We start from the raw sequence: 27,593 nt of genomic DNA, 5'->3' as shown, positions 1-27,593 counted from the left end.
AAGGGGAGGGAGAGAGAAGAGGAGGGGGAGGCGGCGTTGGGGGCTTGCTGAGCCCGAGACAGCTGGAAAGGATAAACAGAGGCGGGGGCCGCGGAGGTCTCGGGTCCCAGCCGGGCCGGGCAGTGCTGCTCTGCCTGGCGAGCGGCTCAGGCGGCCGTCCAGCCACACTCTCACCTCCTGGAGGGGCCCCTGCCCTGGCACAGGGGTCAGGCCGCCCCCTGCATGGAAGTTCGGGGGCTTCGTCCACTGGCTGCTGCGGCTGCTGAGCCTGCCTTGAGGAGGCCTGACAGGTAACTCCGGAGCTCTCCTCCTCCTCCTCCTCCGCCGGAGGAGCCCTGCCCCCGCCCGTCTTCCGCTGGCTGGACTACAACTCCCATAAGCCACGGCCGAAGGGGGGGGCGAGAGGCAGTCTCTGCAGCTGGGGAGCGACTGGGGGGAGGGGGAGGAGGAGGAAGGCTTTCCTGCTTCCCCCAGAGGGGTCCGTGGTCATCGTCCTCCCCCCCCCGCGCCCCTTGATTTCTCGTCTCTTGTCCCCCAAATTTTTCGTACCTCTTCCCAGCAGATTCCAAAGGGATGGTGGGTGGGCTGGGAATCTGCCTTCCCCCCCCAAAAGAAAACCTGCCACTGGTCTCCTCCCCCCCCCCACTCCAAGAGAGAAAAAGATCTTGGGGCACCTGCTTTCCTGTTGCCAAAGATTTTTGGGAAATGTCTTCCCCTCCAGCCAGGGGGGTTGCATCCAACTTTGCCCCCTTTCGCCAGCCTGGCACTAACTCTCCAGAGTTTGGGATGGGTGTCTCCTGCCCCATCCTGATCTTCCAGGAGATGCTGTCTGGATCCCAGGAACTACTGAGTGTGAAGCATCTTTGAGAGCCCAAACTTCCTTTGCCCCCGCACAAAAACTTCTGGCAGAGGAGCAAGGAGACTGTGTGCTCTAAAGTGCACTCTGCAGGGAAAGTGAGAAGTAGAGCAAATACTTAAGGCACCACAGCTCTCTCCTCTCTCCGGCCACTTGTCTGCTCTCTCAAACTCCTGCTTTTCTCTCTTGGAAGAGCTTTTTACCTAGTCTGTGTGCTGGTTGTTGGTGTTACAATGAATGGGGCAGGGGTGTAGGTTTCTTGTGGACTCAAGTCTTTGGGTTGAACGAGTTGTGGTGGAATGAAAATAACAGCATTCTGAAATATTTCCTGAGCATGTGCACAAGCTGTTGCTCACTTCCTATTGCTCCTACTGTACAATATTCCTAGCACTGATCTGTCAAGTTCGTTTCCATGCTGCAGTTTTTCCCTGCTTTACTGTAGTGAGAGTCAAATTCTTCGTAAAAGCAGTTGCTGAGTTGAAATTGCATGGAATTAATTAGGGTTTGTTAGACTTGGGGGTTGATGTGCAGTTGTATTGATTGTGGCTTAGTGTTACATAAGAATCGGGCCTTGAAAAAGCCTGATTTACTCTTTGAATGATTAATGTCTTTCTTAGCTTATTGGGTTTCAGTGGCTTATAATTTCTACCAATTATCACACTAAGGATCTTGTTATGGGGAAGTGATTTTTGGTTTGCATGATTTACTTAAACATAAATTAATCACATAGGGCTGTGTTTGGCCAAAATGCTAGCTAAGACATCATTAATTTCTCTGTGGTTCAGGGTGTTGTGAGAATACAGATTCTGTCATCCTGGGGCTTGCTAGTATATTAGTAGCTTTGGAGGGGTTTATCCGAAATGTTGGCTTCATAAATTCGTAAATAGCTTCACTTGTTGCAGTTTCTCAGAAACATAAACTCTTGGCTATGTTGCTAAGGTAAAACATTTGTTTTGTTGCATTGTTCTAATTTATATTTTGGGTTTATTTTGCCTTGGTGCCATGTTTTCAGGGCTGAGCATGTGCACATATCCAAAAAATAGTGTTGCTATTAACTTTTACTAGAAGCCTAAATATTAACTTTAAAAACTAGTCCAGCCGGAATTTATGATGAGCATCACATGCTTTGTTGTTTTATTTGGGTTATAGAATCTTGTGTGCCCCCAGTAATTACTGTTAATCATTTCTGGTCTACATGTGTGATCTCATCCAATTGTGACTTGCTCAACAAACTATGACTCAACCTATGTGTGTCCATTTTATATGAATCCTTAAACTTTCTTTCGGATCCCTTTAAGGTACAAATTTATACATATATTCCTAAATTATGAGTTGGGGGTTGTATTTCTCTAGTTTGTTTTTCTGGTTTTGATACTTTTTTGTTAAGATTTAATTTTCCGTGTTTAAAAATGAATTTCTTCTAAAAATGCTTCTGTATTTTTAAGAGGCTTCTTTCACCCTAATAACCCAAGCCACATGTCTGATCCAGCAATTTTGGTTTATCAGAAATATGAGAGCTGGAATATGGTATCTATAACGGGAAAATTGAATCGAAAATCTTTTAGAATGAATGAACCTTTATTGTCAAAGTACAACCATGTATATACATTGAGATTGGCTGAGATTAGTATATCATGTGGTGGGCCTTCTGAGCTCAGGTCAGACTATTGACTTAAGAACTAAGTTTTCATTTGTTGCTCTAAAAACATAGAAGCCCCAACCTATTTTTTTCTCTTATTGCAATAGCAACTTTTAGCATCCATAGCTTTACAATGTACTTAATAAATGAAGGGAAACTTTAAAAATGATTTCTCCAAGTAATAGTCATTAGAAAAGCATTTTTCAGATTGATGGTAATTAGTACCTTCTGTCATCGCTTCTTCTGGGAGCAAATTATATTAGTTATTACACCTTTCTTCATCTTCTGAAACTGTACAATTCAGTTCCCAGAATTCTGAGCAACAGGCACGCTGGTTTTGAATTCTGGGAATTTAAGTTACATATCTGAAAGATGACTTTGTCAGGCAAGACTAAATATGGAAACAGATAACTACACTTAGCAGTCCTACAGAATTGTTTTCTAATCCATTGCAGAATGCCTCTGTAATTGAGATTACATATGTAAAATATTAAATTGCTTATATATTAGGCAAGTATTAGAAAATTTTTTTTACTTGTAGTTACTTTCCAAACATTTTGTGGCATCTTCTAAAGCCAGATGTATTATCTTTTTTCGATTGACAGCTGCACGGGCTCTTTGAAAGATGTCAGAAGAGGGTGCATTATAAAAAAAATGAGCAGCACCAGAAACAAAATTAAATTTAATTGAGGGTATATTTATTTTAATCAATTCCCCATTAAATAATATGATTACTACCATATACTTCAATAGCAACAGTATTCATGTTAAATATAATTTTGAGAGCAGTAAGGCATTTGATAAAGTGGATCACAACCTTCTACTTGATAAGATAGAAAAATGCAGGTTAGACAGAATCACCACCAGATGAATTCGTAGCTGGCTGACCGGCCGTACTCAGCGTGTGGTCCTCAGTGGAACCGCATCTACGTGGAGGGAAGTATGTAGTGGGGTGCCCCAGGGCTCTGTTCTGGGCCCAGTGCTCTTCAACATCTTCATCAACGATTTGGACGAAGGGATGAATGGGAAACTCATCAAATTTGCAGACGACACCAAGCTGGCAGGAATAGCCAACACCCCAGAAGACAGGCTTAAGATACAGGAGGATCTGGACAGACTTGAACACTCGGCGCTATCTAACAAATTGAAATTCAGTGGTGAAAAAAGTAAGGTTCTACATTTAGGCAAGAAAAACCAAATGTACAGGTATAATATAGGGGGTACCTTGCTCAATAGTAGTAACTGTGAGAAGGAACTCAGAGTCCTAGTGGACAGTCACTTAAATATGAGCCAGCAGTGTGCTGCAGTGGCCAAAAAAGCCAACACAGTGCTAGGCTGCATTAACAGAGGAATAGAATCAAGATCACATGAAGTATTAATACCACTTTACAATGCCTTGGTAAGGCCACACTTGGAATACTGCATCCAGTTTTGGTCACCACGATGTAAAAAAGATGTTGAGACTCTAGAAAGAGTACAGAGAAGAGCAACAAAGATGATTAGGGGACTGGAGACTAAAACATATAAGGAACGGCTGCTGGAATTGGGTATGTCTAGTTTAATGAAGAGAAGGACGAGGGGGGAACATGATAGCAGTGTTCCAATATCTCAGGGGCTGCCACAAAGAGGAGGGACTCAAGCTATTCTCCAAAGCGCCCAAAGGCAGGACAAGAAGCAATGGATGGAAACTAATCAAGGAGAGAAGCAACCTAGAACTAAGGAGAAACTTCCTGACAGAACAATTAATCAGTGGAACAACCTACCTCTAGAAGTTGTGAATGCTCCAACACTGGAAGTTTTTAAGAAGAGACTGGACAGCCATTTGTCTGAAATGGTATAGGGTTTCCTGCCTGAGCAGGGGGTTGGACTAGATGACCTCCAAGGTCCCTTCCAACTTTATTATTATTATTATTATTTGATTGGTACACTTTTGTTATCAGTACAGGTAATCCTCAACTTATGATCAAAATTGGGACAAAAAATTTTGTGGTTAAGCAAAGTGATTGTTAATTGAGACATGTCCAATTTTATGACCCTTTTCCCAAGGTTGTTAAGCAAATCACTGCAGTTGTTAAGTGAATCACACGGTCACTAAGCAAATACAGCATCCCCCATTGACTTTGTTTGGAAGCCGTCTGGGAAGGTCACAAATGGCAGTCAGATGACCACAGGACACTGCAACATGGCAGTTGCCAAGCACCCAAATTTTGATTATTTGACCCGGGCCTGCTGCAATGATTGTGAAGATTGGTGATAAATGATTGATTAAAGTGCTATTATAACTTTGAAGACTCACTAAATATTAAGTCAAGAACTACCAGTATAGCCTGGCTAGCTGAAAACATTGTGAGAATAAAATAACAATTATTTTTTCTTTAGGTACTTTTGTGAATGATTAGAATAGCAACACACCAGCGAGCTCCTGATCACCAATATTCAACCCATAATGACTTCCAGCTCACGATGGAAGTCATGAATGGAACATATAATAAGCCTTATGTTTCATCTTCCAAAATGTACCTCTCTTTTCAATTTCATCACTGTAGTTGTTAGAGGAAGCTCCCATCCTTAATATTTCAGAGGTCTTCAAATATTTCATCAATTCTGCTGCGCTACGGCAGGATGGAATGATGTTCTTTGACATCAGTAGTGCTTTTGGGAACAGCTTTGCAATGGGCTAAAACCTAACAGTTCTTGGCTGTCTGTGTTAGCTATTGATGTTGAAGCTATCAGGATTGTATATATTCCGTTGACATTCTGCATTGTTGTGCCATTTCTCAACCTTGGAAGAAAATTCTTATTTATTTTTGAATGCAACTTACCTGAAAAAAGAATCTTGACTACAGAGTTGTTTGTATTGTACACATAATAGTCACTTTTTATTTTATATGGTTCCTGTAGTCACCATATAAGTGTTTATCCTGAAAATTGGTGGATGTCTTAAAATGAGATCCCTGTGTGATCGTTTAAAACTCCTGAAAGCCATTGGGTGGGAAGCGTATTTTATTTTATTTTCCACTGAGAACTACGGTATTATCTAAGAATTTAGACCAAGACTCCGTCTATGGAGAGGGATGTACGTAGCTTTAGAAATCGAACAGCTGAGGGAAATATTTGAAAACCTCAAGATTAAAATTTCCCTTTTTCGGCTAGAACAGCTCCATAATTTGATGTATAAATAATTTCAAAGCTTTCTCCTCTCTCCTCCCCCACTTCCCTCCAAACTACAGGTAATTACCATGCCTTCTCAATGGACGTGAACTCTGCTGGAATGCTTGGATTCACAGCAACACCATCACTAACTTGCTTTCGTAGGCCCTATTGTGAGAAGATGGCAAAAGCAAATATTACCAGAGACCTCATTAGCAGGCAGCTCAAGGTACTTCTTGTCTTAAAGAGTCATGAACAGCATTTTGCTAGAGGGTGAGCTGAAGTGGAGGAGGATAGCTTTTAAAGAGGCCATCTTGGGGACTGATTTTCTTGTTGCTCCTGTCTGTTTGTTTGTCTTGTTCGTCAGAGACTGCTTTGTGTCTTTGCCAGAAGTCATGCCCAAAATGAATGGAACAAGCTGCTGGGTCCTTATTCATCCTTTTTTCACTCTTTGCATTGTTAGAAAGGGCTCTGAGCAGTTTGCAACAGATCCTTCCTGTTGATCCTAGGCGCTCCCTTCTGCTATTGTGCATTCAGATTATTCTCCCTGGTTTTTTATAGAAAACTTGACAAACTGTGGTTACTGCTTATTGTGATCTTCTGATTTGCAAGCTTGTTAGACGCCGACTGGATGACATTTCTATGAGGTGTTTAGGAAACCATGTTGTTCATCTGTCTTCATCAAAATGCAAAAGACATCAAGTCTTGTGCCCCATTGTTTAGTCTTGAGGCCCATAATATTCAACATTTTAATGTCTTGGATGAAGAGATAGAAATAGGTGAATAGATACATGAAGATGAAGAGAGAGAGGGAATTTGCAGATGACACAAAATTGGAGGGATAATTAATGCTCTGGAAGATGGAAATGAAATGTCTATGGAGATTCTCAGTCATCCAGGTCATGGTTGTCCCAAAGGTGCTTTTTCAAAAGGCAACCGGAATTGTTTTTCCTTGAAGACATTTCGCTTCTCATCTAAGAAGCTTCTTCAGTTCTGAATGAATGGTGGAGAATGGAAGGATTTATATTCCTTGCAGTCATCTGATCGTTAGCACTCTTTCTGAGAGTCGTTGAGGCCACTTGGAGGTTTATCTGTGCCCTCAGGGTCACCTGAATAGATGAGGAGAAAAGGTTCTGCAATTTCACTTGTTAACAAGCTGAATATGAAACAATATATGTCAGTATCTAAAAACAGGTATTTTTACATGCAATTTTAAGCTGCATTCATAAAAGCATGGTTCCCAAATCAAAGCGAGCCAGAATCTTTTGGAGTGGGTGACCATAAATCCAGTAAATCTCCGCTATAATCTGTATTGATTAGTCTCACTTTGATTATTACATCCAGTTCTGACTGTTGCATTTCAGGAAAAATTCAGTCAGTAGAGTAGATCAGGGAGGGGCTAGTTAGATGGGCCTGGATATTATTATATTTGTATGAGTATTTGAAGATCAAATGTATCTATTCTCCTTAATTGTGTCGTACGCTGAAGAATTATGGTTGGATGTAGATTGTTCTTAAGGCTTCTCCATTAATGGTATTTATCTGTTCTTTATAGGAAAAAGGTGCCCTCAGTTTTGAGCGACACTATCATGTTACCGACCCCTTCATTCAGCGTCTGGGCTTGGAAGCAGAACTGCAAGTAAGTGGAAGAAAATTAATAATGTCTTGATTTGTAAAGCATTTTCTAGTGCAGGGGTAGGCAACTATGCTGACTCAGGAATTCTGGGAGTTGAAGTCCATGAGTCATAAAAGAACCAAGGTTGCCTACCCCTGTATCTAGTCTATTGAAAGTTAATTATTCCTAAGCTTTTCTATCTTATTTCCCCTACTTTTTTTCTTAACGTATTTCATTCATACTTAACAGGTTGAAAAGATAATAGGAAGGCCTTACTTTGCTAATCCCCAGGCAAACGATTATCACCAAATTTTTATCTTAGCAGGTTATCAAACATCAGTGTGACTGGATTGCCAGGCCTGAGATTGTTATGGGGAATTCTATAACTGCCGTCCCTAGACCAGTTCTTTATTAGGGCCAAATTTAGAGTTGCTAGCAACATTTCCCAGTTTGGTCTATGGTGAATCCTTCCAGTAGGAAGAATAGAAGCAATTTCAAAATGGAATTGGAACAAGCAGGGTCATATTTTCCCATTCCTAGTGAAATGTTAAAATGTTCATACCCTTCCCCAAAAGAAAAAATAACAAGGAAAATCCTTGGCTCTTTTATGACTCGTGGACTTCAACTCCCAGAATTGGCTGGTTCAGGAATTCTGGGAGTTGAAGTCCATGAGTCATAAAAGAGCCAAGGTTGCCTACCCCCGGGGTAGGAGTAATCATCATCTAATTTATTTTAAATTATCCCTCTCTTTTGTTGAGATATTGTGATAATCTGGAGGCAACTGAGAATGAGGGGAGCTTCAATCCGTATATAGAAGTTATTAGGTTGGAAAGACACCCACACCTAATCAGACTCTACTATAGGTAACCCTGTGTAGGGGTAAAATTGCAGGTAGTCCTTGTCTTACAACCACAATTGAGCCCAAAATTTCTGTTGCTAACAAGACAGTTGTTAAGTGATTTTTGCCCCATTTCATGACCTTTCCTGCCACAGTTAAGTGAATTACTGCAGTTGTTAAGTTAGTAATACAGTTGTTAAATGAATTTGGCCTCCCCATTGACTTTGTTTGTCAGAAAGTCACAAAAGGTGAATCACATGATCCCGGAACATTGCAACTGTCATAAGTACATGCCAGTTGCCAAGTGCCTGAATTTTGATCACGTGATCATGGGGATGATGCAGCAGTCGTAAGTGTGAAAAGCTGTCATAAGCCAATTTTTCGGTGCTGTTGGAACTTTGAATGGTAACTGAACAAATGGTTGTAAGTCAAGGACTACCTCTATGTATTGTTTCCTAAATTAATCATGCTTTAATGTTATATTTAATATAAGGCAAGGGTTAAAGTTTCATCCTGTTTGCACTATTACAAAAATAGTCTTGTAAATATTAAGGATGCGTGGTTTGTTGACCATACAATTAAAAAATAGCATTGAATAAACCACGAGATGCTCTAGAATTCATTACTTCTCTCTTTACCTCACAGTATAAGCTGAGATCATTCCCATTGCCCATACGTTAACTCATATTATTTGAATCATGATGTAGGAGGTTTTATTCAGAAGATACACACATAGGCTTCGATGCATTAGGATTACGGTAGTAATGGAAGCAAAATGGAACACAATTGAGAGGAAGCTCTGGAAAGCTTCAAACTGCAAGAAAAATGGGACACATCAAAATATGGTAGATTTCACTTCATCCTTATGAGCGAGTGTTAAATCCAAAATTGGTAAAGCTCTGCCTTTTTTTTTTTAGGGTCATGCTGGGTGTGTCAACTGCCTTGAATGGAATGAAAAGGGAAAGTAAGTATGTCTCTGAAAATAGATTTGTCTCCAAAGCTAGGAGAAGGGTGTGGGAGTTGCTGGACCACCTTAGTTTGACCTTGAAGACCATTCTTGAATTTTACTTCACCCAATGTTATGTTTGAACATTTAGGAAGAGTGACATACAGTAAGGCAGAACGTATTATAAGTATCTCATGCAATAAACATATATGTCAATAATTGCATAATATAATTCAGAGGCTTTGCTGAAGGTTGAAGAAATGTTTTGCATAAAGAACACAGAGCCTATGGGTTATATTTTCGAGCACCGCAAGAGTTGGATGGCTCTTATGTTTAATTCAGGCTTTAATCTGAATAAGAATGTATCCTTAAGAAAGAGTAGGCGCTTTCTATGAATGCCTATAGAAAACCTGTGTAGCCCAGGGGAGAATTTCTAATAGTATTTGCTGGAGGTATATCTTGTTGACTTACCACCCTAGTGAATGGATTCCTGTTGAGCCAAGTTACAGATATCATTGACAACTGCTCCTTGAGAGTTCTTTGAGTACTCTGAAGTCCCCATTGGCTCTAGATCAACAGTCCCCAACCTTTGTGGTTTCGTGCCCCGGCAGGGGAACTGGCCTGTGCGAGTGGTGGGCTGGTGTGCATGCACACACAGCTTGACTGCAAGTGGAGCTGTGCATGCATGTGTGTGCACACTGGCTCACACGAGTTGAGCTACATGCACTCGTGCATACTGAACCTCTCATGTGGCCCAGTTCCGAATAGGCCACGACCCGGTAATGGGCCGTGGCCCTGAGGGTTGGGGACCTCTGCTCTAGATCATTGTTTCTCCACCTTAGCCCTTTTAAGGTGTGTACCCCAATGCTTGCTGGGTATTGTGGCTCAGGTTGGGAAATACTACTCTAGATTGTCACACTTGACGACACGGGTTTACAGCAGTTGTTTGCTAATGCGTTTGTGTCTCTCTTGACTTTTCAGCTTGCTGGCCTCGGGCTCAGATGACCAGCACACTATTGTGTGGGATCCTCTGCACCATAAGAAACTCCTTTCCATGCACACGGGGCATACAGCAAACATATTCTCCGTCAAGGTGGGTGGATTTGGAAGAAGGTGGTAAAATAACTAAGTACAGGTAGTCCTCGAATTACAACAGTTTGTTTAGTGACCGTTTGAAGTTAGAGTGGCACTGGAAAAAGTGACTTATGGCCATTTTTCACACTTACGACCGCTGCAGCATCCCCATGGTCACGCGATTTACATTCAGATGCTTGACACCTGGTTTATATTTATGACGGTTGCCGTGTCCAAGGGTCATGGACAACCTTCTGACAAGCAAAATCAATGGGGGAAGCCAGATTCACTCAACAACCGTGTTACCAATTTAACAACTGCAGTGATTCACTTAACAAATGCGGCAGGGAAAGTCGTAAAATGGGGCAAAACGCACTTAACAACTATCTCGCTTAACAACAGAAATGGTGAGCTCACTTGTGGTCATAAGTCGAGGGCTACCTGCAGTAGTTGTGTCAAGAATTAAATGTTGAGGTTAGGATGAGTACATACTTGACTTCTAAGCCAATAATCTCTGGCTCTTGAATGACTTGCTCCTCCAAAGATGTCTTTTTATCTACCCGTAGGAAAGTCTTTCTCGCCATAAAAAATATCGCGCTTATTTTCCACAGTTCTTGCCTCATGCAGAGGACCGGATACTTATTACTGGGGCCGCTGATTCCAAAGTGCATGTCCATGACTTGACTGTCAAAGAAACGATCCATATGTTTGGGGATCACAAAAACAGAGTCAAGCGTATTGCCACAGCTCCGATGTGGCCCAACACCTTCTGGAGTGCGGCTGAAGATGGGCTAATCAGGTACAGTTTCTCTGGTGTTCTGTGTGAACCCTGCTTAGGGTTCCACTGTGTTTTAATTACTGTGTTTGCAAAAAATGTTATGGCCAAACCAATAAATTATGGTAGGGCTTCAAACCAGGACTCTGTATTAAGACGATCCTCTAAAACAGGGGTCTTCAGACTTGGCCCTTTTATGACTTGTGGACTTCAACTCCCAGAATTTCTCAGCCAGGCACGCTGGCTGAGGGATTCTGGGAGTTGAAGTCCACAAGTCAAAAGGGCCAAGTTTGAAGACCCCTGCTCTAAAACATGATTTCATTGAAATTAGAATTGATCAATCCACCGATACATTGCTTTTAATAATTAATTTTATAATTACTTAATTCACTTTTCCATGGTGGGGTCAAAGTGTGATGCTGCTGTTTGCTTCTGATTCCTGAAGGCCTGCTAATAACTTTCATTCTTCCTTATTTTTATTTTTTTTTAGACAGTACGACTTGCGAGAGAATAGCAAACACTCAGAGGTTCTGATAGACCTAACAGAATACTGTGGGCAGCTTGTGGAGGCAAAGTGTCTCACCGTCAATCCCCAGGACAATAACTACCTTGCAGTGGGAGCCAGCGGGCCCTTTGTCCGCATTTATGACATACGCATGATCCACAACCACAGGTAACAGAAGTGAAGACGGATAACTTAGACGGCTAACTTCTGAAGTGCAAAAAACATTTTTGATTGAATCTATGCAGCAAGCAACACATTCAGATTCCATATAGTCTTAGTTTTTTTTTACTATCTAACATGACTGAAGATATCCCGTTGCACAAGCACATATACACTTATGTACTCTTGTTTACGGCTGGAAGAAATCATAGACAGTTAATTGTGGGGGGGGAAGAGCAGGTAATCATTATAAAATATTGCATATTATTTCTCTTTTAAAAAATTTATACTTCGCTGTGTGTGTGTCTGTATTTGTGTTAGTGTGTGTGTCTACACATGTGTTTTGTTAGCTTGCAGATATATATGCTTGTACAGGTAGATCTTGACTTAAGACCACAATGGGGACTTAGATTTCTGTCGTAAGGATGGTTGTAAAGCAAGTCATTACTGTGCTGGACCCATTTTTATGGCCACGTGATCATTAAGCAAATCCAGTTTCCTCCATTGATATTTTTTTGTTAGAAACAGGGTAAGAAGGTTGTGAATTGCAATCATATGGGTCTCAAGTTGTAAATACAAGTCAATTGACGAGCACTTGAATTCTGATCATGTGACCGCAGTGATGGTATGATGGTTGCTCGGGCAAGGACAGATCGCAAAAATCACTTTTTTCTTAGACTTTGAACCTTATCTGAACAAGCAGTTGTAGGTCGAGGACTTCCTGTAACTCAAAATAATATTTAATGACGTTCAGTTCACAAAAAATTCTGCCCTAGTCAGTTTGTTAATCTGAGATGCTACAAATCTCAGTCTGTTGCAGTAAAATTTACAAAATCTACCAGAGGTACACCAGTATGTTGACATAACTATGTGAACTTTGTCTCTTTAATATGCCTGGGCTGTCATGATTCTTTTTTCTCCCTCACAAATAGAAGGAGAAATGTCTTGAGGAGAAAATGTATGTACAAATAGAAGTTTCCCTCTCTCTTTTTTGGCTAGAAAAAGCATGAAACAGAACCCGGCTGCGGGGGTCCATACCTTCTGTGATCGACAGAAACCCCTCCCAGATGGTGCTGCTCAGTACTACGTAGCAGGTAAAATTATCTCTGGATGGTGCCCCACCAGGAGATGGTTTGAGTGTATTCAACAAATTTATTTATTTATTTATTTATTTATTTATTTATTTATTTATTTATTTGTGGAGGGGGAGGGGAAAGCCTCTTATGGTGAGACACGAGAGTATATTTGAGCAATTTGCACTTGGGTGGAGTAAAGATGGATCCTTAGCTGTTGATTGCTTGTGCTGCAAAAGTAGTTGATGCCTTCTTTTTTTTCTTTTTTTTTTTGCTGAAAGTGGATTTTGCATAATAAATGGAGGTGGCTCTTTTATTACTTTAATGGATTTTTGTATTTCTTTGCAAACACTTAGCTAAGCAGGTCCATTCCATCAATTGGACGTATTAATTGTGCTTGGGGGTTTTTTTTGTTTTTTTTTGTTTTTTGTTTTTCTGTAGGGCATCTTCCAGTGAAATTACCCGACTACAATAACCGTTTGAGAGTTCTGGTAGCTACCTACGTGACTTTTAGTCCAGATGGTACAGAGCTCTTGGTCAACATGGGAGGAGAACAGGTAATCTAGCAGTGTTCCAATATCTGAGGGGCTTCCACAAAGAAGCGGGGTGTGGGTGTGTGTATGTCAACCTATTCTCTGAAGCACCTGAAGGCAGGACAAGAAGCAATGGACGGAAACTAATCAAGGAAAGAAGCAACCTGGAACCAAGGAGGAATTTCCTGACAGTGAGAACAATTGACCAGTTGAATTGGGTGCTCCATCACTGGAGGTTTTAAAGAAGAGATTGGACAGCCACTTGTCCGAAATGGTATGAGGTTTCCTGTTTGAGCATGGGGTTGGACTAGAAGACCTCCAAGGTTCCTTCCAACTCTGCTATTCTGTTAATCTGCTGCTTTCAACATCTCACTGAGCTGATTTCAGCACTCAGTTGGGCTGATTCAGCCATTGTGAAATATCAGTAGATGTAAATGGTCAACCTCAGACGGCCTTCAATCCATTTATAAATTTCCGAACACTTCAAAGCTGTTCTAGCCATCCCACACCCATCACCACTATATTGAATGTGACATATTGCACCCAGTAATTGCTGCTTTCTCAAATTGTTCCTATAATGACTACTGCAGAGGCAAAAGCTGTTGAAGGTCTACAATGAATTAGTCAGAAAATAAATGATCATGGAATTCTGCCGTAGTCGGCATCAGGTTCCCCTGATCAGAATTTGCCTGCAAATCTTTTGCCCCGACTCCATACAGGTAGTCCTTGACTTATGACCATGATTGTGACCAGCATTTCTGTTGCTAAGCTAAGGCAATTGTTAAGTAAATTGCACACAATGTTATGGCATTTTAGCCACAGTTGTTAAGCAAATGATTGCAACAGCAATCGTTAAGTGAATACAGCTTCCCTCATTGGCCTTAGGTAACTATTCTTATTCTTATGAAGAGGTTTGGGAGTCGTTAATACCAAAAGCTGGGAGTCTGTGATCTGCCCTCATCAGGCAGAGTGGCTTCCTGAGGCAAAAGATGACCCATTCTTTAGATTTCTAAGAACTGAAATTGATTTTTCTCATGGCTTGGTAGATGAAGCCAAATTTTCTGCTGTTTTCGTGCAGTTTTGAATCCCATTTTATGAGAGACCTTTTTGTAAAAGCACATTTTCCTTTGCCCTACAAAATCACAAGTAGCTTCCACTAGACCAGGGGTAGGCAACCTTGGCTCTTTTATGACTCGTGGACTTCAACTCCCAGAATTCCTGAGCCAGTCCACGAGTCATAAAAGAGCCAAGGTTGCCTACCCCTGCGCTAGACTTACAAGTGTTCATCAGCACCAAGTCAGTGTTTTCTTGTAAGTTAATTCTGGCTGAAAAATTTACTATTCCTTTGTGGTTTGTCGGTTCATTGCCTTTCTTTGATTTTTAGGTTTACTTGTTTGACCTGACTTATAAGCAGCGGCCATATACTTTTCTCCTGCCAAAAAAATGCCACACTTCAGGAGGTAAGAAGGCTGTGCTTTTCTTAAAAGGCAGAGGTTGCATTGCATTGTTTTTCAAGGCATTTTTGTGTGCCCCTAACCTTTCCATTTCAAGTCACCATGGTCACTAATTAAGATTTTGGAGAGACTATTTGGTGTTGTATTTCTAAAGTTGCAACTGCGGAGCCAGGGCAGTTGCATCCTAGCTCCAACAATTTCACACACGGCACTTTATTGCACAGTGTCACTTTTCAGTCCTCTCCACAAGCTCTAACGTATTATCAGGAATTGTAGCATTTCAGATCTGCTGAGCTATCTTTTGGGTCCCTATTCAAATTAATACTGATAGAATAAATGTGAATTAACTAAACACAACACCTGCAAAATAACAGCAGGCTTCCAGCAGACATTCCAGCAGATGTGAAGCTCACTTTTGTTGTTGTTGTTAGTTGCGAAGTCGTGTCCGACCCATCGCGACCCTATGGACAATGTTCCTCCAGGCCTTCCTGTCCTCTACCATCTTCTGGAGTCCATCTAAGCTCACGCCTACTGTTTCAGTGACTCCATCCAACCACCTCATTCTCTGTCGTCCCCTTCTTCTATTGCCCTCAATCTTTCCCAGCATTAGGCTCTTCTCCAGTGAGTCCTTCCTTCTCATTAGGTGGCCAAAGTATTTGAGTTTTAGCTTCAGGATCTGGCCTTCTAAAGAGCAGTCAGGGTTGATCTCCTCTAGGACTGACCGGTTTGATCGCCTTGCAGTCCAAGGGACTCGCAGGAGTCTTCTCCAGCACCATAGCTCAAAGGCTTCAATTCTTTGGCGCTCAGCCTTTCTTATGGTCCAGCTTTCACTGCCATACATTGCAACTGGGAAGACCATAGCCTTGACTATACGCACTTTTGTTGACAGGGTGATGTCTCTGCTTTTTAGTGTGCTGTCTAGATTTGCCATGGCTTTCCTCCCCAGGAGCAAGCGTCTTTTAATTTCTTGGCTACAGTCCCCATCTGTAGTGATCTTGGAGCCCAGGAAAACAAAATCTGTCACTACCTCCATTTCTTCCCCATCTATTTGCCAGGAATTGAGAGGGCCAGAGGCCATGATCTTGGTTTTCTTAATGTTAAGTTTCAACCCAAGTTTTGCACTCTCCTTCTTCACCCGCAACAAGAGGCTCTTTAGTTCTTCTTCACTTTCTGCCATTAGAGTGGTATCATCTGCGTATCTTAGGTTGTTGATATTTCTTCCAGCAATCTTAATTCCAACTTTTGATTCATCTAGCCCTGCCTTTCTCATGATGTGCTCTGCATATAAGTTAAATAGGCAGGGTGACAGTATACAGCCTTGCCGGACTCCTTTCCCAATTTTGAACCAATCAGTGGTTCCGTGTCCAGTTCTCACTGTTGCTTCTTGACCCGCATATAGGTTTCTCAAGAGACAAATAAGATGGTCTGGTACTCCCATCTCTTTAAGAACTTGCCACAGTTTGTTATGATCCACACAATCAAAGGCTTTAGCATAGTCAATGAAGCAGAAGTAGATGTTTTTCTGGAACTCCCTAGCTTTCTCCATGATCCAGCGTATGTTAGCAATTTGATCTCTAGTTCCTCTGCCTCTTCGAAATCCTGCCTGTACTTCTGGTAGTTCTCGATCCACATACTGCTGAAGTCTAGCTTGTAGGATTTTAAGCATGACTTTACTAGCATGAGAAATGAGTGCAACGGTGCGATAGTTTGAACATTCTTTGGCACTGCCTTTCTTTGGAATTGGAATGTAAACTGATCTTTTCCAATCCTGTGGCCACTGTTGAGTTTTCCAAATTTGCTGGCAAATTGAGTGTAGCACTTTTACTGCACTGTCTTTTAAGATTTTGAATAGCTCAGCTGGAATACTGTCACCTCCACTAGCTTTGTTGTTGCTCAGCTTTTCTAAGGCCCACTTCACTTCACATTCTAGGATGTCTGGCTCGAGGTCAGTGACCACCTCATTGTGATTATCTGGGACGTTAAGCTCATTCTTGTATAGTTCTTCTGTGTAATTTTGCCACCTCTTCTTAATCTCTTCTGCCTCTGTTAGGTCCCTACCATTTTGGTCCTTTATCATGCCCATTTTTGCATGGAATGTTCCCTTCATCTCTCCAATTTTCTTGAAAAGATCTCTGGTCCTCCCTATTCTATTGTTTTCTTCTATTTCTTTGCACTGTTCATTTAAGAAGGCATTCTTATCTCTTCTAGCTATTCTCTGGAATTCTGCATTCAATTGGGCATATCTATGTTTTTCTCCCTTGCCTTTCGCTTTCCTCCTTTCCTCAGCTATTTGCAAAGCTTCCTCAGACAGCCATTTTGCTTTCTTGCATTTCTTTTTCTTTGGGATGGTTTTGGTTGCTACCTGTTGTACAATGTCGCGAACCTCTGTCCATAGTTCTTCAGGCACTCTGTCTATCAGATCTAATTCCTTAAATCTATTTGTCACCTCTACTGTATATTCAACAGGGATATGATTTAATTCGTACCTGAGTGGCCTAGTGCTTTTCCCTACTTTCTTCAGTTTAAGCCTAAACTTTGCAAGGAGAAGCTCATGGTCTGAGCCACAGTCAGCTCCTGGTCTTGTTTTTACCGACTGTATAGAGCTTCTCCATCTTTGGCTGCAGAGCATATAGTCAATCTGATTTCTGTGTTGACCATCTGGTGATGTCCATGTGTAGAGCCGTCTCTTGGGTTGTTGGAAAAGAGTGTTTGCTATGACCATCGTATTCTCTTGACAAAATTCTATCAGCCTGTGCCCTGCTTCATTTTGTACTCCAAGGCCAAACTTGCCTGTTATTCCAGTTATCTTTTGGCTTCCTACTTTAGCATTCCAATCCCCCATGATGATAAGGACATCATTTTTTGGTGTTACTTCTATAAGGTGCTGTAGGGCTTCATAGAACCGGTCAATTTCATCCTCTTCAGCACTGGTGGTTGGGGCATAGACTTGGACTACTGTGATATTGAATGGTTTCCCTTGGATTCGAACTGAGATCATTCTGTCATTTTGAGGATTGTATCCCAGTATTGATTTTCCTACTCTTTTATTAACTATGAAGGCTACTCCATTTCTTCTGAGGGATTCTTGCCCGCAGTAGTATACCTGATGGTCATCTGAATTAAATTCACCCATTCCTGTCCATTTTAGTTCGCTGATACCTAAGATGTCGATGTTCAGTCTTGTCATCTCTTGTTTGACCACGTCCAGCTTTCCTTGATTCATGGATCTTACATTCCAGGTTCCTATGGAGAAAAAATCTTTACAGCATCGGACTTTCCTTTCACCACCAGACACATCCACAGCTGAGCGTCCTTTCGGCTTTGGCCCAGTTGCTTCATTCTTTCTGGCGCTACTAGTACTAGCCCTCTGCTCTTCCCCAGTAGCATATTGGACGCCTTCTGACCTGAGGGGCTCATCTTCCAGCGTCATATCGTTTTGCCTTTTGGTACTGTCCATAGGGTTTTCATGGCAAAGATACTGGAGTGGGTTGCCATTTCCTTCTCCAGTGGATCACGTTTTGTCAGAACTCTCAGCTATGACCTGTCCGTCTTGGGTGGCCCTGCACGGCATAGCTCATAGCTTCATTGAATTACGCAAGCCCCTTCGCCACGACAAGGCAGTAATCCATGAAGGGGTGAAGCTCACTACCAAATAGTTTTCAGGGTTATTTAATAACATGCTAAGTTTTGAAACGTAGGTTGTAGAACTGGAGAGGAAAATGCAAAGCAAAATGCAAACTTGAGAGGGCTGCAAGTACCCCAAGTCATTTCAAAAAGCAATGAATGAAGCATTTGTAATACTTGTTTGTTTAGAGTAGAAAGAAATGAGAGCTATGTTGGAATAGCTTACTCGTTAATAACACTTAATACCCTTTTTAATAGAAGTGATATTGGGATTTTGCGGGCATATCTCATACAGTTAGTCCTTAACTTACAATCACAATTGTGACCAGAATTTCCTTTCCTAAGCAAATCAATATTTCCAGCTATTTGTTCCTCTTATTGCGTTCAAAGTGAGATTGGTAGGTTGGTGGATTCCAGTAACACAGATTGATCTTCCCTGGTCAATTTAGCCATTGCCTAAGCCAGTCTTACCCTACATTCCATCTCCTAAAGTATTAATAGCAATAATTATTTCTATCTGGTTTCTGTTACTTCTTTTCCATCTTTTTGCTCTCTCCAGTCTGTAATTGGCATATTTATGTCATGTCTGTTACTTGTATCTTGACATCTAGCACTGGAGTGTTTGGACAGATGGATATTGCTTGTACTCAGTACAAACAAAGCTCAATGGAGCCACCTCAGTCCATCCAAGGTCCCTTCCGTAGATGGTTGTCTTTCTGCTTTTTCCCTGAGTAAACAGGTCACTATTTCCACTACTTGTTCCTCTTATTGCATTCAAAGTGAGATTGGTAGGTTGGTGGATTCCAGTAATACAGATCTATATTCGCTGGTCAATTTAGCCATTGCCTAAGTCAGTCTTACCCAACTTACCATCTCCTAAAGTATTAGATGTCAGGCTGATTAAGCTTTTTTTTTTTTGCTTGCAGCACTGGGTCTTCTCCCAGGTTGCTAATTTCCCCAAAATTGAAAAACTGGACTTTACAAAAAAAATGCTTATCTGCCACTTGCAGTTTACCCTTGGTTCAGACTTATTCTACTCCTAATGGTTCTATCATTTTATTTCTACGTTGCTTTGCTTCCCCGAAGAGCCCAGAATGCCTTACGAGAATGCAATAAAAAATACCTTAAATAAACCATTCCAATAAAACCCAGCGTTTAAAGCCATAGCTACAAAAATTGAAGCACTCTTCATTTCATGGCCCACAGAGGTGCAGAATGGGAAAACATCAACCAACGGCGTGTCGAATGGCATCCATCTCCACAGCAATGGGTTCCGGCTGTCTGAGGGGCGAGCCCATGTCAGGTAAGGTGTCCTCCTTTTGTGCCAACAGTATCTAGTGCTGATTCTCCTCCTCCTTGCCTAGACAAAACATTCATGCAGAGACTGCTTGGCTAGGAATTGTGTTGGCCACAACCAGGGGCAATTGTTGCATCCAGCAAGAAGCAGTTGCATATCCCTAGTTTTTGAAGGGGAGGGACTGTAAAAGCTGGGTTCACTTCACGAGCATGCATGCACTCCATGGGCCGGGATGAAAATACTTGTCTTTTTTTGGGAAAAGGTCCCCTAGAAAAACCTCCCCCAAACCTAATTGCAGCATCATTTTAACCCGAGGTCTGCTAGGACTTCCATATGCAAGCTGATTGCTTGATAATCCATCCAACTTATGGTTGATGCAATAAGCCATGGCTAAACCCATCATGGATTAGATTGACGTGTGAACCAAGTTTTGGTTTCTGCAGCCCACAGGTAGAGCTACCTCCCTATCTCGAGAAGATTAAGCTGCAGGCCAATGAGGCTTTTGCTTGCCAGCAGTGGACTCAAGCCATCCAGCTCTACAGCAGAGCTGTTCAGAAAGCCCCCAACAACGCCATGCTCTATGGGAACCGAGCAGCTGCTTACATGAAGCGCAAGTGGTAAGTGACCTCTCCCTTCCTGGGAGACCTGGCTACAACCAACATCTCTAGCCAACTGGCATTGAACTTCATGAATTATTCCACACAGATTCTAGATCCCAGGTTACGTGAATGCGTTTTCCATAAGAGGCTCTCGGTGTAATTTTAGAGGTCAGTGGAATCTTCTGGATTGTTCTCTAGTCAGAGGTGCTTGATGGGATTCATTCTGTACTGGAAAGTTGGAATTTCTGCATTCCTACAAGATTTCTATCCTCCCAACAGAATTCGGCTGAGAGAATTTGGACATCCACTGTATCTCATCTGGTTTACCTTGGTTCTTAGAATGACAGAAATAAAACCAACATCCTGTTTAGAGGGAATTGTGGAATCATGTGCAGCTTGGTGATTCTTTGCACATAGTTCAACCCGTAAGGTCTTCCAGATAGGGTTCTGAAATACTGGCTGGCCTCTTATAACTGGGCGGTGCAAAGGCTCAGTGATTTAAGATGCTGGGCTTCTTGGCTGGAAGGCTGACAGCCCGGGTTCAAGGCTTGAACATCGCGTGATGGGGTGAGCGCTCTCTTCGCCTAGCTCCTACCCACCTAGCAGTTCGAAAGCATGCAAATCTGAGTAGATAAATAGGTACCACTTCGGTGGGAAGGTAACAGTGCCCCATGATGTCATGCTGGCCACATGACTGGAGTAATGTCTTTCGAAACAGAGGTGGGCGCTGCCTCTAGAATCAGCCACAACTAGCGGAGTTCCTTTCCTTCCTCTGTTAATTCAGAGGATTAGGGGCACCTTCCTACATCAGCATGTAAATATGTGCTGTCGGTGGTGAGAGAATAAAAGAATATTTCCAACTTGATTTTTGCAGGGATGGAGATCACTATGATGCGCTCAGAGACTGCCTAAGGGCCATCTCCCTGAACCCTTGCCACTTGAAGGCTCACTTCCGCCTGGCCCGCTGCCTCTTTGAGCTGAAGTACGTAGCAGAAGCCCTGGAATGTTTGGATGATTTCAAAGGAAAGTTTCCTGAGCAAGCCCACAGCAGTGCTTGCGATGCTCTGGACCGGGACATCAATGCTGCCCTTTTCTCCAAAAGTGATAATGGTGAGGGACTAAAAAAAGACAACACCTTACACTCCTGCCCTAACTGTGAAAACAGCACAGATTCTTTATTCTTAAAGGGGTAGAATTTTAAGATATACCTAACAGTGGTGTAGAGGGGACGCGGTAGCTCAGTGGGTTAGGACGCTGAGCTTGTCGGTCAGAAGGTCAGCAGTTTGGCGGGTCGAATCCCGAGTGCCGCGTAGCAGAGTGAGCGCCTGTTACCCGTCCCAGCTTCTGCCAACCTAGCAGTTCGAAAGCACGTAAAAAAAATGCAAGTAGAAAAACAGGGACCACTATGGTGGGAAGGTAACAGCGTTCCGTACGCCTTTGGCGTCTAGTCATGCCGGCCACATGACCACAGAAACGTCCTCAGACAAGCGCTGGCTCTTTGGCTTTGAAACGGAGATGAGCACCGGCCCCTAGAGTCGGAAGCGACTAGCACGCATGTGCGGGGGAACCTTTACCTTTAACAGTGGTGTGTGTACTGTACGGAATTAGCTTTTAACATTTTAGGAGGAGAGAAATAACTCCTGTGAAAAGGGTAAGTCCACGCATCCTTAAAAAAATGCTGAGACTAAAACACTGACCTAGAGGGAAGCATTAGTGCGTGGGGACCAGCTATTTAAATCTGAAGCAAAAAATGGAAGAAAAGCAGTTAAACCTTGATCATTTAGTGCTGTAAGCCTAGACCAGGGGTAGGCAACCTCGGCTCTTTTATGACTCATGGACTTCAACTCCCAGAATTCCTGAGTCAGCATAGCTGACTCAGGAATTCTGGGAGTTGAAGTCCATGAGTCATAAAAGAGCCGAGGTTGCCTACCCCTGGCCTAGACTAATGTGTAGCTTTGGAAAAAGAAACTAATGAGAATGGGGATAGCTTGGATCAGAAAGTCCTAAATTCACACTCCTTTTCAGCCTTAAATTCGCTGTATGGTTCTAGTGAAGTTGCTGTATTACAGTACAATTTCTGTTCCATATCTGCAAAATTAGCTGGGAAAGAAAGGATTGTATAGAACATTGTCCTTGTGAAATCAAATTATTATTGTTTGTCACACAGTCAGCCAGATGTTCAGACTGGATTTGGCATTTTTATCCACCTATTGAGTCCTTTTCAAGGATCCAGAATAGGTAGATGTTGTGTTTCATGGTGTTAGAGGTATCATCACGTGTTTCAGCAAAACTGCCTTTTGCAATTGACTGATGGTGAGTTTGTCAATGCCGATAGTGTTCAAGTGGTGCTCCAGTTGTTTGGGATTGCACCTATGATTATTGGTACTACCTTTGCTTTCTTGTACTACATTCGTTCTATTTCTATTTGCAGGTCTCTCCAGTTATTACTTATTTTAAAAAAATGCCTCCCATCTCACTTTCATGTGACTCACGTCATTGGTATCTCCCCAAAGTTCCCAAAATAAGTAACTTAGCAATTTCATTTTGTCCAGGGGAAGACAAGAAAGGCAGTGGCCCCATCTGGCTGCGAGCAACTGGCCGCAAGGATTCAATATCTGAGGATGAAATGGTGCTTAGGGAGCGCAGCTACGACTACAAATTCAGATACTGTGGCCACTGCAACACCACTACAGACATCAAAGAGGCAAACTTCTTTGGCAGGTAGGGAAACTCTTTTCAAGATCAAGGGTAGGGGTTTTTTTGTGGTGTGTTGCTCTCTCCACAGATTCCTTTGCGGGAGGGGGGAGGCGTTATCCAGAGATCTGCATTGGCGGAAGTGGTGCAATGGTTAGGACAGTGTTTCTCAACCTTAGCTGCCTGAAGATGTGTGGACTTCAACTTCCTGGCTGGCTGGGGAATTTTGGGAGTTGAAGTCCATATATCTTCAAGTGGCCAAGACTGAGAAATACAGGTAGCCCTTGACTTGCAACACTTCATTTAGTGACTGTTCAAAATTACAATGGCACTGTAAAAAGTGACTTTGGACCGTTTTCCACACTTAATGACCATTGCAGCATCCCCATGGTCACGTGATTAAAATTCAGATGCTTGGAAACTGGTTCGTATTTAGGATGATTGCTGGGTACCAAGGTCACGTGATCCCCTTTTGCGACCTTCTGGCAAGCAGAGTCAATGGAGAAGCCAGATTCACTTAACAACCGGGTTACTAAGTCAACAATTGCAGTGATTCATTTAACAACTGTAGCAAGAAAAGTCGTAAAATGGGCCAAAATTCGCATGAGCAAATGTCTCACTTAGCAACATAAATTTGGGGCTCAGTTGTGGTCATAGGTTGAGGACTACCTGTACTTGGTTAAAATGCTAGACTAACTGATTGGAGGATTTTGGACCAGTCACTTTTTCACTCAGCCCAAACTACTAGTCAAGAGCCGTGGTGGCACAGTGGTTAAAATGCAGTATTGCAGGCTAATTCTGCCAACTGCCTGTAGTTCAGTTCTGACTGGCTCAAGATTGACTCAGCCTTCCATCCTTCCAAGGCCAGTCAAATGAACACCCAGATTGTTGGGGGAGATATGCTGACTCTGCAAACCGCTTAGAGAGGGCTGTGAAACACTCTGAAGGGGTATATAAGTCTTAAGTGTTAGTTAATGAGTACTACTCAGGGTGTTGGTTTGGGGGAGAAGGGAGCCCTTTGTGCATCTCATACAGAAGGCAAGATATAAATGTAACCAATCGCTAAGCGTGCTCTGTTCGGTTGCCTCCTAGCAATGCGCAGTACATCCTCAGTGGCTCTGACGATGGGTCCTTCTTTATCTGGGAGAAAGAAACAACTAACCTGGTGCGGGTGCTCCAGGGCGACGAGTCGATTGTGAACTGCCTCCAGCCCCACCCGAGCTACTGCTTCCTGGCCACCAGTGGCATCGATCCGGTGGTACGGCTTTGGAATCCCAGGCCAGAAGTAAGATCGGGGACAGGGCTTCTACCGATCAGGCAGAAAGCTCTTCTCTTACAGGATTGGTGCTGTTCTGCAATGGAGAAAACCTGTAACTTCTGACTGAGTTGAGGATGCCTCCTCTATAAAGGAAAAGGCTTATGGCTAGTTATAAGGGCAGAGCTCTGAAATGCCCCATTCCCCCCCCCCCCGAGATAGAATAAAACATTCAGAAATATCTTTAAATATTTATTTCTGTTCAATGATTTTACAGAGAATCAATCGACTTAACAACCGTAATTGAGCCCAGAATTACCGTGAAGCCATTATTAACACAAGTTGAGGCGTTTACATCACCAGAAATAAATTTCTGCCTTTTTTCATGGTGGTTTTTAAACGAACACCAGGGTTATTAAGCAAACCCATTCATTTAAATGTTTCTCCCCCCCCCCCCAGAAACCAGTAAAAAATGGCAAAAAACCCCGGCAAAAGTGAGTCACGATCGCATGACCGTGGAATTCCACAACAGGTGAAAAACCTGATCTGCCCCAAAACTGCCCACGTGTGATTACTTAACTGGGGGTGGGGAAGGGAGGCAGTATGACCATTTACAATGACTGTGAGTTCCATTCCATGGCCATCAAAACTTCAAACAGTCATAATCAAGGACTGCCTGTAATGACTGCTTCCATAGAGTGGTTGCTGGTTGGCATCTGGGATTTTTTTTCCTGGGTTTGGTGGTTTTCCTGATACGCTTCTTTTTCTGGATCCTGATTGGTGGAAGGATGGGCTATCATTGTGAAGGAGCTCTTAATGCAAGATTTGCTTGACTAGTCAGAAGTATCATGCTATAACTCAAAATATAGACCAAATCTTGCTAATCAGAATATATATGGCTTTGTGGACAGTATTGGATATGTGTACAAAATATTCAACCCAGTGAAAAATCGTATACCCGTCTAGCACTCTAATGAACCATCTTTCAGGTATCGCAACTTTTTTTTTAACTTTAAGCAAAACAGTGACTTTTGTTCTTGCTATGGCAATTATGCTTTAATGTTGACTCCTTAGTTACATGGGGGCAGGGAGATGTTTTCCTCCTCGGGCTCAAAAATCATGAAGTTCCTTTCCATATGTTGGCACAGAAATAACCTTTACAGCATCTTAAACTAAAAGCCACAATATGAGTGATTTCTAAATGATATTTCCGTACCTGACGATAACAGGCCTCATGTGCATAAATCCTGCCCATCCATCTGGCAGATGGAAGCATTATCTAACTGTATTATTAGGCTGACATGCCCTACTGAAGCAAGCAAGGGTTTAGTATGCTGTGTTAAATTAGCCACCATTGGCTGCCTTAGCTTAATGTGCAAATCCATATACCATAAGAACGTAAAACTAGATTTACTAGATCAGGCCAATGGTCAAGCTAGTTCAGCATTCTGATTTCTACAGTGGCCCACTAAACGTATTCTGAAACATCAGAACCATGGCTAGATCATGGCTAGCTCTGATCCTCTTAAGTTATTTACCCAGTCTCTTTTTTTTAAACTGCCAAATAAGTGACCATCACCACCTCCGATGGCAACAAACTCCTCCGTATGACCACACGTTGGGTAAATAAATATTTCCTTTTGTTGCTTCTGAATTTCCTTATAATTTAATTCTAAACCATGATCGTGCAATGCTACACCACCAAGTCAAACAATCCACTTTTTGTCTTGAAGGCTTCTCTTACTTGCTCTCTGAACGGTGGGCAGAAAGGTTCCCTTTGAGTGGAACAATCAAGTAGTCAACTTGGGGGGCTTTGCTCTTTCCGTTTTGTTCCGCAGAGCGAAGTACTGAACGGGCGAGTGGTAGAAGACATGGAAAGCGCTTCCCAAGCCAACCAGAGGCGGATGAACGCTGATCCCTTGGAGGTGATGTTGATGAACATGGGCTACCGGATCACAGGAATGACTGGTGGTGGGTCAGGAGGCTCGGATGACGAAGACAGCTCTGAGAATCAGGTCCACTGCCGGACCAGCTAAAGCTGAATGGCCTCTCCTTCCTTATTTTTTTGTTTTGTTTTGTTTTGTTTGAAGGGAAATCTAGTTTGCTCCGTTTGAACTTGGAACGACTGCACTGTTTCACACTATGCACAGAATGGGATACGCCAGCGAGGGCAGAAGTGACTGGGTTTGACTGCTGCTACAATTTCTTCCTTTCCCTGTTCTATTAAGCAGCCTAAGTAACGTGGTCTGTTGAGTTTTGCCCTCCCAGCAGAAGCTGGGATTCCTTTTCCACATTGTCTGTGAGCAGTGTACAACTGGTAACCCGTCCCTTCCTCCAGTGTGGCTGGATGGTGGGAAGCATTACCTACATGAGTGTGTTTTGCAGAGAGGTTGTTGAAAACTCAATAAAATGTAAACTCGGGCAGGGATTATGGAATGGTGTTCAATGCTGCGATCTCTGCCCGAAACTCAGCTTGCCTTCCACGCTATGAGTTTGAAATTCAGCCTCCACCGAACAGCTGGTGAATATGTACACGCATCAAAAACACGACCATGAGAAGGTCGCTAAATACATGGGCTCCCTCAGTGAACATGGTTAGGGAAGTACAGAAAGCTGTTATTGGGCAGAGAGACTCACTCTGGTTGGTACCCCACACTTTCCATCTGTCTGCACACAGAAGAAACCAAGAGAAGACTTAACAGTGGGAAGCTACAGCATGAAGCTTGGCAGCTTATATAACATGAGCAAGTAAACTTATCTGATGTGGCAGCTTTTGGAAAACTTAAGTTCCCATCTCTCGGTGGGTAAGGTGGGGTGTTTGCTGAAAAATCTCCTTGCCGGTGGAGACCAAGCTTCAAGAAAGTTATACAGTACCAATATGATAATGAACTGGTTAAAGATTTGGGATAAAGCTGCCTCTTTCCTTATTGCTGCTGTGACCTCCACTGCGCAGTTCTTTTTATTCCTTTCTTTGTCATTAAATCCTAAAGAATCTATAGGAACTTCCTTTCTCATCTGTTTACTGATTCTTTTCATGTAGCCTTTTGTTGAGTGAATGTGGAAAAGATACATAAAGACGTATGTCCTAACAAAATCTTTTAGGAAGGAATTGTATGTCAGGTGGAGCCCTTAGCATTTTATGCCGTTAAGGATTTTTCTAGAACAGCGAATGGCATCATACTGCTGTCCACACAACTTGGGATGCAGTGGCGATGGGCAAGTGAGTTCATTCCTGCCTTCTGTGGCTTTCTCAGTTGGAACTGAAAGCAAATCAGGTTAGTATTGTGCTCGCATTCCCTGATTCGTAATTGACTCAAAAAAATTGCAGTGAATTTTCTCATCAACTATCTTGGGTCAACAAACCATAGTTAACCATGATGCGTATGTTAGAAATCTGATTGTCTCTAAAGTCACCGTCCCCATCAGTATGTCCTTAACAAACTATAATGTCTGCATGTGCCTCTTGTGCAAATGATATATGATCATTACATCAGGATGTCTGGTGCA

General features: G+C 42.5%; 1 protein-coding gene across 1 annotated transcript; it reads left to right on the top strand.

The window, feature by feature from the left end:
• WDTC1 (WD and tetratricopeptide repeats 1) lies at positions 1-27,088 on the top strand. Its single transcript, XM_081334489.1, has 16 exons — positions 1-290; positions 5,726-5,874; positions 7,201-7,284; positions 9,016-9,062; positions 10,026-10,137; positions 10,730-10,917; positions 11,384-11,566; positions 12,557-12,651; positions 13,072-13,187; positions 14,548-14,623; positions 19,448-19,544; positions 19,982-20,155; positions 21,012-21,247; positions 22,690-22,858; positions 23,924-24,116; positions 25,925-27,088. Exons 2-16 carry the CDS (start codon positions 5,746-5,748, stop codon positions 26,120-26,122), a joined length of 2,097 nt encoding a protein of 698 aa, XP_081190615.1. The 5' UTR covers positions 1-290; positions 5,726-5,745; the 3' UTR covers positions 26,123-27,088.
• Positions 27,089-27,593: the final 505 nt, after the last annotated feature.

This window comes from Vipera berus (assembly GCF_964194415.1).
Source record: "Vipera berus genome assembly, chromosome: 9".
NCBI lineage: Eukaryota > Metazoa > Chordata > Lepidosauria > Squamata > Viperidae > Vipera > Vipera berus.
This window is presented reverse-complemented; position numbering and strand designations above follow the sequence as displayed.